Source organism: Phocoena phocoena, chromosome 11, assembly GCF_963924675.1.
Source record: "Phocoena phocoena chromosome 11, mPhoPho1.1, whole genome shotgun sequence".
Lineage (NCBI taxonomy): Eukaryota > Metazoa > Chordata > Mammalia > Artiodactyla > Phocoenidae > Phocoena > Phocoena phocoena.
In genome coordinates this window covers 12,411,823-12,429,085 of record NC_089229.1, presented here as the reverse complement: position 1 = coordinate 12,429,085, position 17,263 = coordinate 12,411,823, and the positions used below count along the sequence as shown (strand labels likewise).

At 44.4% G+C, this 17,263-nt stretch overlaps 1 protein-coding gene across 1 annotated transcript in view; it reads left to right on the top strand.

Annotated features, from left to right (window-relative positions):
* Positions 1 to 1,682: 1,682 nt before the first annotated feature.
* HMGXB4 (HMG-box containing 4) overlaps positions 1,683 to 17,263 on the top strand; it is a 29,497-nt gene continuing 13,916 nt past the window's right edge. The window contains exons 1-5 of the mRNA XM_065887338.1: positions 1,683 to 1,748; positions 6,516 to 6,614; positions 7,263 to 7,411; positions 7,654 to 7,732; positions 8,518 to 9,473. Of these exons, the coding sequence (XP_065743410.1) occupies positions 6,584 to 6,614; positions 7,263 to 7,411; positions 7,654 to 7,732; positions 8,518 to 9,473 (1,215 nt within the window). The 5' untranslated portion in view covers positions 1,683 to 1,748; positions 6,516 to 6,583. The remainder of the gene's footprint in view (positions 1,749 to 6,515; positions 6,615 to 7,262; positions 7,412 to 7,653; positions 7,733 to 8,517; positions 9,474 to 17,263) is intronic.

Here is a 17,263-nt window from a genome sequence, read left to right as displayed (position 1 = left end):
CTTGAGGTTCTGTCTGACCTACTTTTGGGGTGAGGATGTGACCTAATTTAGCCAATCAGCATACCCCACACCTTTGCTCATACCAATTGCTTTCTGTTTGGACACATGATCCAATTCAGGAAAGAAGAGTCAATCCCATGATATCTACCAAAACAAATGGGAAAAAGAAACTTCCTCTCCAAGGACATTGCTAGCAATAAAGACGATAAAGCCTGGAGCTGTCGCAGTCACCACCTGGAGCCTAAGAATAAAGCCAACTCAGAAGAAAGCACCAAAGAGAGATGTCAAGAGACAAACTTGAGTCCCTCCCTGGATCCAACCACACCTGAAGGTACTGGGCATTTCAATAATGCCAGCCAATAAATTCTCCTTTTCTGGTAAACTATTTTGAATTGGGTTTCTGTCACGTACAACTAAGAACATCCTGACCAATACTAAAGAACAAGAGGGAAATACATTCTTGAGGCTCTTAAATACCTAGCTGAGAAGCCTCATGTCAGGCAAGGTGTTCCAGAAGGGCCATCCCATACCTTTTGGTGAAACTCATTGCCAGTCTTTTTGGTGAGCAGGATAGGGGCTGAGGAGAAGGTCATGATGCTAGTTTTTTATTAGTTGTGTTTACCTTTCGGGAATTTATTCAACAACTCTGTCTCAAGAGAGCATAATATGGTGAAAACATCACTGAACCAAGAGTCATTTCTGGAATGGAAAGCCCACTAGTTAAGACGTTCTTAATCTTCGATGGGGTCAAAACCCCAGAAAAGTACACATGTGCACAAACACATAATTTTGCATAGAGTCTCATGGGTTTCACAACTCTAGAAGCCATTCTATATCTGTAACCTCTCTGCTCTACAGAAACTAGGACACTAGCTTCTGCTTGGACTCCTCTGGTGACAGGGAGATCACTACCTTAAAAAGTAGCCCAACGTAATTGAACTGCTCTGGAAAAATTAATTCGTCTTCATATTGAACCAAGATCTGCACACTGTAACTTCTACCCATTGGTCTAAATTTTCCAGAGCAAAACAGAAAAAAAAATTTCTCTCCTGTGTGTAGCATCTATTCATTTCTCTGAAGACCGTTTCGAACTTTTAAATGCAAATAATTTACGGGGAGAAATGCAGATGATGTGCCATGCAAATTATTTTACAGTGCATTGTTATAAAGATATATTCTGCCACCTCACTCTCAATATGCCAAATACCCAAATGTAGACGCTAAATTCCAGACAGGCACCACTGCTATTAATCTGCATGGTCTAGGTTTTGCAAAGACAGGAATTACTGTATAAAAATATCCCGAAGGAAATAGCAAAGTCTTTTGGAAAGAGCACTTCACTGAGAATCAGAAGACTTGGGAGTAGTATCTATCTCCCATTCCAACTAGCTGTGTATCCTTGGGCAAATCATTTAACCCCTCCCTCTGGGCCTGTTTCTCACCTGTAAAATGTGACAAAACCTACCTCACAGGGATGCAGTGAGAATCAAATGCTATCGTGTTGGTAAAACTTCTAGCCCAAGCCCGGCACAGAGCAAATTCTCACTACAGGACAGCTCCGGAGCTCTGCAAGCCCAGCGTCTCATTCGATGCGCTCGGCACTCTTGCACCAACGGGATTCCCCTTCCCAAGCGGAGTCTGCGCTCTGGGCTCGACTGAGGCTCCCTGGCCGCTCGCGCTTTTCTCTCCTTCTCCAAGATGGCGGCGGTCGGCGGCGCTGAGGCGGGATCCGAGCGAGCCTAGTGAAGGTAGCGGCGAGCGGAGCCCCCACGAGGCCGAGCTGGGCCCCCACCCCCAGGCGGCAGTGGCCCCGCCCCGCCACCACCCGCCGCCTCGGGCCGCGACACCGCCCTGAGGGCGCCCGGGGCCCGTCGCGGCCTAGCCCAGGGGCCGAGCCGGGGACTGGAGTAGCGGCCGCAGTCCGCCCCCGGGAAGGGGCTGGAGCGGGTCGAAGGAGGAAGGCGGGCGGGAGCTGTTCAAATGGGGAAGGCGGGAAAGTGCGGGCCGGGAGGGGGCGTGCGGCCGCCCCGGGGGCCCGCGGGCCGAGGCCGCCCCTCCCCCTGCCCGGCAGTCTCCGCCCTCGGGGGCGCCGGGAGCCGCCGGGACGCGGGAACCTGAGTGGGGCCGCCTGGCTCAGGACCCGGGACGCAGGGTCCTTGGGCTGTCAAGGGGCGAGGGGGCCGGGTGACGGGAGGGCCGGGGCCGCGGCTGGCAGGAGAGGATGCAAGGAGCTTTCTTCTTTTCCTCTTCGCACCTTCGCACAGCTTTATTGAACTAGCTGTTGCTGCAGAACTGCCGGGAGAATCCTGTTGGTTTGCCGTGAGGACCACAAAGACGGTGGTCCTTGGGGCTCTTTGTAGCAGTAACCCGGTGTGGTGTGTACTCTTTGCGTGCGACCCAGTTTGAACATACCTTCCGAGTGGGTTTTTCTCCATCCAGGCCCATTTCCCCCCAAAGCTGGTACTTGTAGATTTCACTTTATTTTCTGTCGGGCAGAAGAGAGCCATTTATCTCCCTGCCTCCTGATGGCTGACTATATTCCCCCATAGCAGAATAAATAAAAAACTGAATCCAAAGTAGAGCCCGTTGATTGGACAAGGCTTGTCAAAATTTGTACCGCTGGATTTTTGGGAATGTGTGTTGTCAGCCGCTCTGTGAGGTCGTCGTGGTTCCGCTCAGTTGCACTACAGTGAGAGGATTCAGTCCCCATCCCAGGCTGTCGGGATCTCTGCAGTTCCCAGAGCTGGCAGGGGCTGTGAGTGCTGCATAGGTAGGTTCGTGGAGAAGGAGAAGGGAGTGGCAAGAATTCGGAGTCGCTGGGTTCTGAGATTGGAGGAGATCTCGACGAAAATGAGAAGACATCCCCTGCTCCTATCCTAGAAGTAACAACAACGACAGCAATTCAGAAACTGGCGACAGCTGGATGTGCATCTTCCTTTTCCGGCACTGGCAATTTGAGTTCCTGAAAGAAGTGCTGGAGGAAGAGAACACAGAATCTTGAGCAAGGCTGTCCTCCTGGACTGGACCTGGGATTTTGCTTACTGCCCCGTTTCCGAGGTTTACTTTGTCTTTTTCAATACACACTTACATTTTGGGATGAAGAGGCTTGTTAGTGATTGCTGGGGCTCAGATGACCTCAAAAAATCACCTTCTGAAACTTTTTTTTTTTTTTTTCAGTATTTGTAATTTGGACCTTCAAAATAACAAAGTACTGTGTCTGGTGATTTTCAGTTTTTCCCTGATTCCTTTGATAATACTAAAAACAAAGCCTGAACATCATGCATGTACTTACCTACAAGTGGAAGAGCAGCTCTGCCTCCTTTTTCATCTCCTGAAGAAAAGTCCCACAAGAGCCATTTTATAATTTGCACCTTTCAAGAGTACACATTTTTTATGATGGCATATTTCTTACTTCCATAAACAGCTTTAAGTAATGAACTTTTACTTCTGTTGTCATTTGTTAGCCCACTGAGAGGAACATAATTGTAAAACTATCCCTGCCTCTTGAAGTTGACAACACCGGATTCTGTAAACTCCAAAATTTGTGGAATTCGGGAGACTGAGCTTTAACACCTGTTTTACACTTGCCAACACTTAATGTAATTATGGCTTCTGTTTTCTAATGTGAATGTCAAACCTAATATTTTTCGTTTTCATTAATCCTGACAATGTGCTACCTAACCCTGGACTCTGAATTTATCGTGGATAATATTCAAGACCTGGAAAGAATCACAGGAGTCGTCTGATCTTACATAAATGTTACCCTAACTCTGCCTTTCTTCCACACTGTTGCTTGAGACTTCTTTATCTGGTTTCATCTTTCTTCTATGAGTCAGCAACCAAAACTAACCTCAGGGCTGCAATAATATCCTGATTTTAAAGAACCCAGAAGTTCAGGGTCTATCAGTCTGCCCAGGCTGTGAGTGAGATAGTCCATTGTGTCTAAACTTAGTTTTTTAAGCTCTTGGCTGTCCCAGTTCTTTATTGAATTAGACTTGCCTTCAGGCCCTGTTCATTTTTTACTATCGGTTATTTAATCTTGTAATTTATAAAGTGCTCTTCCATGTCTTTGTAAAAATTGAATAGTAGCGGGCCTGATTCTAATACATAATGCTGACAGCCAGCACATGTTTTCTGTGCTGCCCTGTGCCTCTGAGGATCAGCTCCTAATTTTCTGTTCCCTTTTACAGTTTTTTCACCCACTGGCTGTTTTTCAAAGCAGTCAGTTATGAGACCATGAGCACTTTTTCACAGTCCAGTGACATCATTGTTTTCTTTCTCATACTGTCTTCAGAGGTACTTAACTCCTATTCTGACTGTTCGTTGTTCAGCTCTGTTTTATGTTAGTTTTGATGTTACCAAAGGGAAGGCCTGGTTATAAGTCTCAGGACCTGCCTTTGCATCATACAGAAGAGCATTTTGTTGTTGACAACAGATTGGTGGACACACTGATGATGTTGAATATTTAAGATTTTTTGCCCATTATTTCTCAAACGTTCTTTGCCAAACTCCATTTATCATGAAAAACATTTAAGCTGAGGTCTCAAGATGTGGTATTTCTTGGCATTATCGGCCTATGAAGATTAATGGGATCCATATACTCTTCTCATAAGCTCACTACTTTAGTGCTAGTGAGTGGATGTACTATTTTTAAGTGAATGGATATAATTCCCTATGATGATCCCCCTCCCCTAACCCCTTGTGGAGTTACACCACTTGGGTGGACAGGGGATGACAGTAATTTCTATTTGAGAAAGTTTAATGCCTAATGCTGGAACATGAAAAACTGGCTATATTAAGTATCTTGCCTCCTCGTAGTTTCTACATGAGACCTGACCTCATATCACCTTCATTTCCTGTGAAAAGCCCTTTGAGTAAATAGTTCTCCAATTACCTGTAAAATAACCCAGTTCATTTCTTCACTCTTACCTTGACCAAGTTCATTCATTCCACTTCTTAGGGAAGTGGAGAAATGCTTTTTTATGTTTCTGAATCTGACTTGTAAATCATTCTTGGTAATACTTCTCTTTCTGTTTTCAACTTAGGCATTATCTGTGCCTTGTATCTTATCTGACTTGTGCAAATAGGCCTTTTTTCTTTTGGTTTATTTTAAATGTAACTCTTATGAAATTTTCCCTTGTTAATTCATCTTTTCTTTCCCATAAGTTACATACTTCACTATTACCCATACCTTCCTGAAGGGACTGGCAATGTCTCATTGAAGTGTCCTTCAGCATTTCTAAACCCCACTATAGTGGTGAAGGTAAAATAAAATTTAAGTAAATAACCAGTCAGATCAACTTTTAAGCATTTCACTAACTGAATGAGGACATTTTCAATATATTTAGTATATAATTTTTAAATTTCCTGAAAAAACTTTTCCTGCGGGAATTGTGACATTGCCTGTCCTAAAATTATTTGAAGAACTTTACCTTTGAGTGCAGTTCATGGCTTGTCATCTTCAAAGTCAAAATGGACGTATAAACTTGAATGCCAAACAAGTAATTTTAGGGCCTCCCTGGTGGCGCAGTGGTTGAGTCCGCCTGCCGATGCAGGGGACACGGGTTCGTGACCCGGTCCGGGAAGATTCCATATGCCGCGGAGCGGCTGGGCCCGTGAGCCATGGCCGCTGAGCCTGCGCGTCCGGAGCCTGTGCTCCACGACACCACAGCAGGAGAGGCCACAACAGTGAGAGGCCCGCGTACCGCAAAAAAAAAAAAAAAAAAAATTTAACAAATTTAAGACAATATTTACAGCATTTAAATTTTAGTAGTTCTTCAAATCAGTGAAAATCTTAATAATGATAAAAATTTCATCACCAGTGGACAGATGACAACTCCTCCTTATTTTCACCTATAGCCTTTAAGAAAGGCTTGATAGAGTTGAAAGCTGTCTGTGGGCAACTAATATAAGAAGTGTGCCTACTTTTACACTTCTCTGATTTTGAGCAAATTCAGAGAGCCCAACAAAATGCATACCAAAAAATTATGCTCTCAAGATCTTTAATATCACTATCATGTTATCATCAGTTCTGTTTAAATTGCAATACAATAGATTTTAGCCTTTCACCGATTCAAATGGTAGGATTTTGTGGTCTCGAATGCATGGTATAACCTGTCTTCCTCTGCATCCTGCTTTATCTGTGCATTTTGTAACTGTGATTGAACCTATCCCTCTGACTTAATGTCGGTTTTCACCCTGTCTCAGTGTTGTCAGACCTGTTGGCATGTCAGAAGCTCTCATTAATCTTGAAGTATTTTTTTATATAGGAGGTGTTTTATATACTTCCCCAAACAACAGCTTTAATTCATGAATCAAATCAAATTAAGCCTAATGCACTTCCTACAGCTTCATCCCTAGTATATTTACAAACAGAAAGAGGAGGTGACAAGACACTCCTTTATTCCTTGCTGCCCTTCCAGTCTGCCCTTGGATCACTACGCATTTCCATCTGGAAGGTTGCTTCTCCACAGTGATTTCGCATTACAGGAGGGTTTTCCTTCTTTGTTTCTCAGACCTGGTCCTGTAGACGGGAAGGAGCCTGGACACAGGGACCCATTCTCAAAGGCCCGGCAGGACCGCCATGGCTTATGATGACTCCGTGAAGAAAGAAGGTATGACCCCTTAACCTGAGAAGCATTCCAAAGGGGGTGTCCTCTTCAATCCTTGCAGCCCATGGACATAGAGACCAGGACTGGCCATCACAGCCTGGACTCCCAAGTGATGATCCAGAGCACTAGTAAAACTCCACGTCATCCCCAGACTGGGCCCATGGAAACGAAAACCAGGACAGGGTTCCAACACAAGAGTCCGAACCATAAGTCTCTGTAGTCTATTGGGGTGATCCCCTGCAGCACTCGTGGTCCTTGCCAGCTCCAGTGTGCAGGAGTCTGAGGATAGGAATCACACAGTGGACACCCACAGAGCAGCACAGCACATGAATCCTTATTCTTTTCAGCCTTACCTCTGCAAGTCTGTGTCCACCTGCCAAATCACAACTAAGAAACCGTGTCTAAGGATGCACCTTGGGCCTTTGCATAGCGTGGAAGCATTGTTTCTTCATGTTTGATTCCTGTATTTGCAGCCAAGTCATCAAGACATATTCTTGTCCCCTTGGATCTAGCCCTGTGTTCCAGTGGACTTACCAAATAACATGATTCTAATTTGGAAGTGAAGGGACTATTGCATTTCACATGTGGCGATTTGGTTGTGACTTACTTGACTTTCTCATTTCCTTTCCCAAATGAACCTGTGCTTCTCAGATTGCTTTGATGGTGATCACAGCTTTGAGGACATAGGGCTAGCTGCTGGCCGAAGCCAACGAGAAAAGAAACGTTCTTACAAAGATTTTTTAAGGGAAGAGGAAGAAATCGCTGCTCAGGTCAGGAATTCTTCCAAGAAGAAGTTGAAGGTAAATTCTAAACATTTGAATTAGGAAAGTTTTAAACTATTTCATATCATGTTTCCTAGTATTTGAAGAAAGAGGTTTCTTTGAAAAACATTTAAAAAGAAAAATAAACATCATTCACATCTATTTTCACTATTTCCTGTGTTTTACTTTATTTTCCAAAGTCAGAAAACAACATTGGTTCCAACCTGCCTTTGCCTCATCATCTTATCCATTGCTCAGTTCTTCTTCCTCTTCAATTCTAGGATAGTGAACTTTACTTCTTGGGGACGGACACGCACAAGAAAAAGAGGAAGCACTCCTCTGATGATTACTACTATGGAGGTAAGGATGGGAAGGGGCAACAGGCGGGAGAAACACATCACTGGTTCTTGGAGTCGGGGTAGGGGAAAGGGATCCAGATGTTGCTGACTCAGTGGCCTATTTAACAGGACAGTGGTTCTTGTTCTGAGTGCCGATAAACCAGTGTGAAGGAGGAGAGAGGTGGAGGGCTGGTATTTTGGAGGATTCAGCATAGAAGAACAGTCTTCATTTGTGATACACCAGGTACCAGGTTCCTTCTCCCCTCAATCATCCACTTATCTTGTGCCCATTGCTGTCTAGCATCCCTTTTGCCATATGTAGTCCTGGGCCCTCTGGCCTGCACCTGTGGGTTACTTCTCAATCCAGCGCGTATCCACTCACAAGACCAGTTTTTCTTAGCTATATTGTGCACATAGCTGACAAGACTAACTCTTTCCTAGAATGGATTTGTCCTGAACACAGGAACAAATGATGCTTTGTCTTCAGTGTCATCTAAATTGTAACTACTCGTAATCCTGCAGCTATGGTCCATTCTTCTGGGTATGCTCTCTTTGGTTGCTTGTGAAGACTCAGTGAAGAAAAACAACTTGAGTGGCAAGAACTGTCTCCAGGGTCAGAGGCAGAATCTACCAAGCCAAGAAGCACATGAGCGTCATCTCTGAATGTTTGGAATCAGTTGAAGGGCTTCCCCTCCAATCATTCCTGTTGGCCTCTTCCTCATCTTAGTTGGGTGTTTTTGGTGAGAGAGGAAACTTGCTGGAAGTTGCTTTGTCAAATGGACAATTACTTCTCTTGATTATTCCTAGATATTTCGTCTTTGGAGTCGTCACAGAAGAAAAAGAAAAAATCTAGCCCGCAATCTACTGATACAGCTATGGACCTGTTGAAAGCGATCACTTCCCCTCTGGCAACAGGCACCAAGCCTTCCAAAAAGACAGGAGAAAAGTCCTCCAGTTCTTCAAGCCATTCAGAGAGTAAAAAGGAACACCACAGGAAGAAAGTCAGCGGAAGCAGTGGGGAGCTGTCCCTGGAGGATGGTGGTTCCCACAAATCCAAAAAAATGAAACCACTGTATGTGAACACAGAGACGCTGACCCTTCGTGAGCCTGATGGGTTAAAGATGAAACTTATTCTCTCACCAAAGGAGAAGGGAAGCAGCTCAGTTGACGAGGAGTCTTTTCAGTACCCCTCTCAACAAGCGACTGTGAAAAAATCCTCTAAGAAGTCAGCTCGGGATGAGCAAGGTGCTTTACTCCTAGGACATGAGTTACAGAGCTTTCTGAAAACAGCCCGGAAGAAGCACAAGTCATCCTCAGACTCACGTTCGTCTCCTGGCCCTGAAGGCTGTGGGTCTGATGCCTCCCAGTTCCCAGAATCCCACAGTGCTAACCTTGATCTTTCAGGGCTTGAACCTATTCTAGTAGAATCAGACTCCTCCTCTGGCGGGGAGCTAGAGGCAGGGGAGTTAGTGATCGATGATTCTTACCGGGAAATCAAGAAGAAAAAGAAGTCAAAGAAGAGCAAGAAGAAGAAGGACAAGGAGAAGCATAAAGAGAGGCGACACTCCAAGTCCAAGAGAAGTTCGGGACTTCCCGCTGCAGCAGTGGGAGAGGTCCCAGTGCCGCCCGGCCCTCCGCCCAGCATCCCGTACACTGGAGCAGCCGCCCCTCCCCCACCACTTCCTGGCCTCCACACAGATGGGCACAGTGAGAAAAAAAAGAAGAGAGAGGAGAAGGACAAAGAGAGGGACAGAGGAGAAAAGGTAAGGCATTTTTTAAAGTATGATGCAGGGTAGGAGGTGAAGCAGGTTTTTCCTTGACAGTAGTAAGTGGACTTGGAATTAAGCAGATGGACCGCTGGGAATGTAGCAAGGTAAACCTGCTGGAATGATATAAAGTAGAAAATATTACCAATGGTACAAAAATAGGAGCGACCTTAATTATTCATGGGTTTCCTTGATAGAGTTGTTCTCCCACCGTGCCAAGCATAGGTTTAGAAATACAGAGGCTTATTCTGACTGGCCCTTAAAATTCACAGAAGGAGCCAAGCCCAATTTCTTTCACTCAGCAGCGCTGTCTGGCTGAGGCAGTTGAGAGATATAAAAACGTATTCATTCTGTGAGTTCGTTGTGAAAAATAGATTTTCAAAATTAGAATGATGGAAAAAAAAATTAGAATGATGACCGATGAACAAAATAAGCTAACGGCTTCCCACGAGCTGGTGTTGGCTACTTTCTGGTATTCTTTTTAGTGTCCAGCGTGTGTGCTCTCACCATTTGAGTGCTTCCTGTGTGCCAAGCCCAGTGCTGCCATAGGAGTTAAGAGGTGGAAAGAGGGGCAGGAGGACACAGCTCTTGACCTCAGTGAGCTCACTGTTGTTGAGGAGACGGGAATGAGAGATCAGCCGCCTTGGTTTGATTTCTTTCTCACAACTCAAGAAATTTTCTAGCAGTTGTACTACAGTACAGGGGCTGATGACTGTGTCATTACAGGTTTCCTTTAAAAGATAAACTTTTTCCCCAGATTACCAAAGTAATATATTATTTTTCTAGAAATTTAGAAATTCAGAATAGTAGAAAGAAAAAAAATCATAGTTTTGCCACCTAAGGACAACCATTTTCTTCCTTTGCTCTGCAAAGTTAAATGTCAGGTAAAATCTGAAAGAAAGGCAGCTAAGAAAGAGAAAAGCAAATACATTAAGAATATGGGATTGGCGATTTCATTTCAGTCTATAATTGAGTCACAGGTGATTTTCTCCACTAGTAGGAGTGCCTTTTAAGCAAGTATACAGATCAGAAAGAAAAAGCTGTATCTTGTTTTTTTTTTAACTGTACCTTCTGAGCTAAGAATCAGTGTGAGCATCAAGAACTGAACGGTCCAATACTAGGGTGGGTTTTATTCATTGTTTATTCCAAAATTGTTTTATGAAATAGTACATATCCTGTGTAAGAGTCTGTTTATTCCAAGAATTTCCATTCTAGTGATACATGATAATGCCGTAAACTAATCTTACAGTGCTAAGTGTGAGGAGGGCAGGGTGGTCAGAGAACGCTCTAAAGAAGAAAAGGGTTGTCAGCAGAAGGGAGCACATGGAGGCAGAGAGATGTTTAGGAAGCAACGTAACAAAACAGCTGAACTCTAGCCCTATGTTTCCAACTGTCTGATAAATATTTCTTCCTGGATGCCTTGGCTACGTCAGAGCCATGTGTCACTAATGGAGCTCATCATCCAGACCCTTAAACATGCATCTCCTCCTCCATCTCCTTCTGTAGTCCGCATGTCCTACCAGTCAATCCAAACTAAAAACTATATGCTGATTATTTTTCTCAGTACTTCATTATGAAATTTTTCAAGCAGAAAGTATTGAAAGAATTGTACATATGCCACCCATTGAGATTCTTCAGTTAACATTTTGCTGTTTGCTTTATCATCCATCCATCCATCAATCCATCTTATCTTTGTTAATGTATCTTAAAGTAAGCTGTAGGTATCACATACACACCCCTAAACACTTCAGCTTGCATATCATTAACTTCAGCTCAATACTTGTTTTCTGGGCTTTTTTTACGTAAAATTCACATATGGTAAAATGCACAGATGTTAAGTATACCACCTGATGAGTTTTGATAAGTTCACACACCTGTGTGACCAAACCTCTATCAAGATACAGCTATTACCTTCATCACAGATACCCAGTAATGTTTCTCATACCCTTTCTCAGTCAATCCCCACCCCTAAAACCAACCACTGTTCTGATTTTTTTCCAACCTTATGGTTCACTTTTACATTTCCCTCTTCCCTGCCCACACCCGCCACTATTTCCGCTCAGCTGTTAGGCCTGACACTCTTCCTCTTTAATAACTTCCACACCCTTATGCCCTCTATCACCACTGCCTCATCCCTCCCTCATCCCTCTCATTAAGTACATTACTACTTAATGTAGTAATAAATGGCCCCCTTTCCATTTCTTCCCCCATGCAAAATTCATCTTACTCTGATGCCAGAATGAACTTAAGGACCACTTTGATGATGACAGTTGTCTGTTCAACATCCTCAGAGCATCCTTACTGCCTTTATGTTAGACCCATAAGCTCCAGGAGGACCGGGATCATGTCTGTCTTGCTGTCTACTCTGTCCCTGGTACATAACCCACAGTCTGGCCCATCGTAGAAAGTCAGTAAATACTTCTTGAATGAATATCAAAGTCCAAACCCTTGACCAAGCATTCATAATTGTGATTTAGCCCAAAACTTCCCTCTTCAGCCTTACCTCCTGTTAGTCTGCTTTGCCTGTACTGTGTGGGGACCATACTTGTTCCTTACCGTCTTAGCTCCACTCCTTGGATGGTATTTTGCAGTGACCTTCTTCCCCTTGTTTTTTCTCCTTCACATATTGAAGGCCTGCCTTCCCTTCAAAATGCGATCAAATGCCACCTCCTCTAAGACATCCTGACTCTCCAGTTATAATTAACTTCTGAATTCCCATAACACCCTTGCTATGGGAAGTTACTGCACTTGTTGTCTTCCTTATATTGGATTCATCTTTGTATATATTCGATTTCCCCTACTGAAGACTCCTTGAGGGCGTTTTAGTTCCTTAGGGACTCTCAGCCACCTTGATGTTATTACCTTCAACTCCTCGGGGTCCTTGGTAAGCATTTTGTGACACATGTCAAATGAATGAATATGTGGACGAAAACATAGCATCGAAAAGGTAGGTTGTAAGCAAATGGTAAAGAATCTTGAATGCCAAAGTAAGGGATATGGCCATGGGCACTTTGGGGTTATGAGCAGAGTTTAAATATGCTGTAAATGATAATTTAAGAATAAAATGATGAAGCTTTACCTGGTGACTTAGACTGAGGAGAGACTTGTGGCAGATCACCCAGGAGGTTATTATAGTCGGAGGTCAGTAATGAAAGCCTGGTAGAAATAAAACTGAAGAGACAGATTCAAGAAAGACTCTGAAGAAAAAACTGACAAGATCTGGCAGCTGGGCTTGGCTCTGGGGAGCCAGAAACATAAATGAGTATATAAATGTCCCTTAAGGTTTTGAACCTGGGTGGCTTGCAAGATAAAATTATAATCTCCTCAAGGGTAGGGACTTATATATAATTCCCCCATGCAGCTAGCAGTTGCTAGTGAAAAGTGAATTTCAGTTTATAGCAAAAAATCTTACTATGAATCAGTATTTGACTGTGACTGTCCAAACCTGAAACCTGATACTTTGAATGTAATCATTTATTTAGTCAACAGATTATTTATGGGACATACACCATGGTTTTATTTTTGGTTTTGTTTTTGTTTTTTGGCGGTACGCGGGCCTCTCACTGTTGGGGCCTCTCCTGTTGTGGAGCACAGGCTCCGGACGCGCAGGCTCAGCAGCCATGGCTCAGGGGCCCAGCCGCTCCGTGGCATGTGGGATCTTCCCGGACCGGGGCACGAACCCATGTCCCCTGCATCGGCAGGCGGACTCTCAACCACTGCGCCACCAGGGAAGCCCTACACCATGTTTTTTAAACCTGACCTGTGCATGAAAATTTCCATGGAGCTTTAAAAAAAATCCTTTCCAAAGAAATAAAGAAAAATTTTAAATCCTGGGTTTTGTTTCAGTATAAAAAAAGAACTATCTGAGGGAATTCCCTGGCAGTCCAGTGGTTAGGACTCTGCGCTTCCACTGCAACGGGCACGGGTTCAATCCCTGGCTGGGGAACTAAGATCCTGCAATCTGAGCAGTGCGGCCAAAAAAAAAAAAAATAATATCTGAAAGTCCACCTAGAGATAGAAAGGAAGGTTTCAGGAATAGCATTCCCTCGGCCTGCAGTGAGCACACACAGAGAGCCCACTGGTGGAAATGCAGGAGGCCTCTGTGTGCCCTTTCTACCCTAGAATCTGTGACCAAGACTGCAGTGAAAATAGAGAAGCAAGAGAATGGCGGGTTTGGGAGAAGAAGAAAAGTTAGGTTTAGATTCCAAGATATAAGCATCTAGAGATTCAGCATAGCTAAGTGGTTAAGAGCGTAGCTATGGAGCCAGACCCCTTGGGCTGCATTCCTGGCTCTGCCACTTCGAAGCTATGCGATGTTGGACAAGTTGCATGACTTCTCCATCTACAAGTGGGGATGATGATAGGACCTACCTGGTAGGGTTGTTAAGGGTTCAGTGAGGTAATACATGGAAAGGTGTTCAGGGCCTCAGTGTGCCAAGGCCCTCTGGGGTGCCACAGCAGACTCACAGTGGCACCACTAGATTTTTTCAACATTAGAATTTCAGAAAAAACAGTCATACTTGCCATCTGTCAGGTACCTCATGAACTACTAGCGCAAAGTAATTCACAGTTTCAACGTCTTTTTATGTTCCATTCCTTTCAGTGATTGCTGTGATAAAAAGCACGTACCACGTGAAGACCCACACAGGAACCATGAACCAACAAAGTTTGGGAACCTTGGCTTTGCACAGTGTTCGGCACATTAGCTAAACAACATTCAATACACGTTAGTTGTTACAGTCATCATCTCAGTAGACTTTCCAGGGAGCAGTGGAAATGCAAGACCTAGAGTTCAGTGGACCACCTGAAACCAGGGTTGGAAGAGGGGCCGTGGTGCTGGAGGAGACACTGAGAGGGCTTAGCATCGCAGAGGGAGGAAGACAGTTTCAAGAACAGATTGGTCTCATGCTTGAGAAGACAGGAGTTCAGGTGTAGTGGGGAGAATGGAAGCCAGGCTGGCAGAGTTCACACGAGAGTGAGAAATGAAGGCAGCAGTGGGGGACTCTTCCTGGAGAATTTTAACTGATACAAAGAAGGGAGATTGGACTATCTCCCCTGTGAATGGTGACACTTTCAGTGTGGAGTTTCATTTAGGGAGTGCTTTTTTAGCTTTTCTGTTTGCCTGTTTGTTTCTTTGTTGTTGAATCCTGCTTTCCAGGAGGAGAGAGAAATCATATGGTGATACCTTGATGATCGTTTCCGCTTTAAGACCATCCCGTTGGAGTGGGGATCTTTTGATTTATGTTGGAGGAGCAGGATATGGTAACATTTCAGAAATACCTTACTTTTGGTTTTACTAAATCAGTAAAAGCCCATTCACTCCCACTCAAACTAAAATCTGTGACGTTGCCACTTCAGAGGAATGCCTTCACTTACCTGTATGTTTCCAGAATGTTCTCATTTCCTCTAAGCAAATGAAGCCTGGCCCAGTGGCCTAGTGCCTGGCACACTCAGACATTGCTGTTGATCTACTAATAAACTAAATTCTGAGAGATAAGGCTTCCCTGGTGGCGCAGTGGTTGAGAGTCTGCCTGCTAATGCAGGGGACACGGGTTCAAGCCCTGGTCTGGGAAGATCCCATGTGCCGCGGAGCAGCTGGCCCCGTGAGCCACAACTGTTGAGCCTGCGCATCTGGAGCCTGTGCTCATCAACAAGAGAGGCCGCGATAGTGAGAGGCCCGCGCACCGCCATGAAGAGTGGCCCCCGCTCGCTGCAACTAGAGAAAGCCCTCGCACAGAAACAAAGACCCAACGCAGCCAAAATAAATAAATTAAAAAAAAAAAAAGTTAAATTCTGAGAGATAACTAGACTTGTCATGGTGTTACATAAATTCTCCCTCTGTTAAGACTGACGCTGAATAACAGTAGCAATAAGTGGTACAAATCAGGAGGTACCATCTCTGAGAGCCTGCTATGTGCCAGGCTCTCTGAGGCATTTTTGCACACATAGGGGTCTTGACTGACAGGTATTGTTAGCCCCCTTTCACAGAGGAGGAAGCTGAGAAGATAAGACATGGAGCCAGAATTTTAATGGAGGTTCTTTAACCCCAAGGCTGTACTCTTTCCACTGTAGCACATGCCTTTCTAAAACTTAAGAGACGGTTACCCGGTGCCACAACCAGTCTTTGACAAAGCTAAAAGTAGGTTCTAGGGTAAGGGAGACTGACATGGTGCACTGTTGTCTGAGATTTGTCCTATGGAAGCATACAGATGTCGAAATGAAGGGGCGGAAAGCTTGGACTCGAGTTCAGCAGACTTGGTTCTTGTTCTTGTTGCTACTTACTAGCCTTGTTCTCTTGAGATTGCTTCCTCGCTTCTCTGCTCACTTGTGAAATGGGGTTATTTAGATTAAATTAGGTGTACATGTAGCACGCTTGGCACACACAGGGCAGGGCTCAGTCAGTAGCTGCTGTTAACAACGACTGTTGCTTTCATCCCACGTTCTTCGGAAATATAAAATATACTTGAAAACATCTTTTTAAAAGTTTTTTTTCAACCACTCATTTCACATATTCGACTAAGCAAAAGGGCTCTTGTTTATGTTTTCTTTTGCTTTTTAATATTAACATCCACCTTTTAGGAAGCAAGCTCTGTAGCTGTCACCTATTTGGAAAGCAGTTAAGAACCAGAAAGAAAACAGGGTCTCTAAGGACCAAAAGCAGATGTTATAGAGCAAGTTTCCTACAGCTCCTTGGAGCACGTCGTGGGCACTGGGGAAAGGAACATCAGCTGGAGGGGAGTCAGGGGACCACTCTGACCCCGTTGTTTTCTTCGTAGAACTTCACCTACGAGGGTGTTGTGAAAAGCAGACGAGGTAACACAAATGAACGTGCGTACTAGCCTTTTCACACACAATTCTGAGACTTTGTTATGTACTCAGTACATACTTATTCTGCACTTACATTGTGCCAGGCACTGAATCAGGTACAGTGTTAGCTCTCAAAGAGCTCCGTGTGTAGTAAGGGGTTGGAAAGCATTCAGAGTGTTGAACCTCGGCAGAGGTGGGTGCAGAGTGCCAGGGAAAGCCTGTGGGTGTCCAAGAAGCTTTCAGGGGGAGGCAGCCCTGAACTGAAACTTAAGGCCAAATAGGTATTCCAGTCAGGGAGTGGAAATGCATGTGAAGGCCCAAGAGGGCATAGGGTGTTCAGAGAACCACAGGAGGTCCAACCAGCAGGTTAAAAGTGACCATGTGGAAGGCAGGAAGCGGGCTTTAGTAAATTACAATAATAATAAGAGCTATATACTTACTGAGTTGTTCATATGTTCTAAGCACTGCACTACGTTTTTTATCTATGGTGTATTGGTGAATTTTCACAGGAACCCAATGAGATGTAGGTATCATCCTGTCCATTTCACAGAAATAAGCTCAAAGTGAAATAACCTGCCCCAGGATGCACACCTGTTTAGTGGCAGCATGGGAATTTGAACCCAGATTTTTCTGATTACAGGACCCAGAAAGAATGTTTACATTATATTCAGTGGTGTATTATGAGGGAGAGCAGAAATAGATTCCCATTCAGAATGGTTAAAATAAAAGCTTTGGTGAGAAAACTTTACTGCTCTGTCACCCTTTCCTTGAGCCAGATCGCATTTAGGGATCTGAGTCAAGTTAGTTCAGAAGAGCATCAGATGGTGGCCCTGCCACTCCCTGGGTAAAGGACTCTGGCTGTGTTTCTCACCTTTAAAATGGCAGGAATGATGGAACTTACCTGGCGGGGTTGCTGGGTCGGTTAAATGAGTTTCTATAGGTAAAGCCTTGGTAACAGTGTCTCCTGCATAGTATTAACA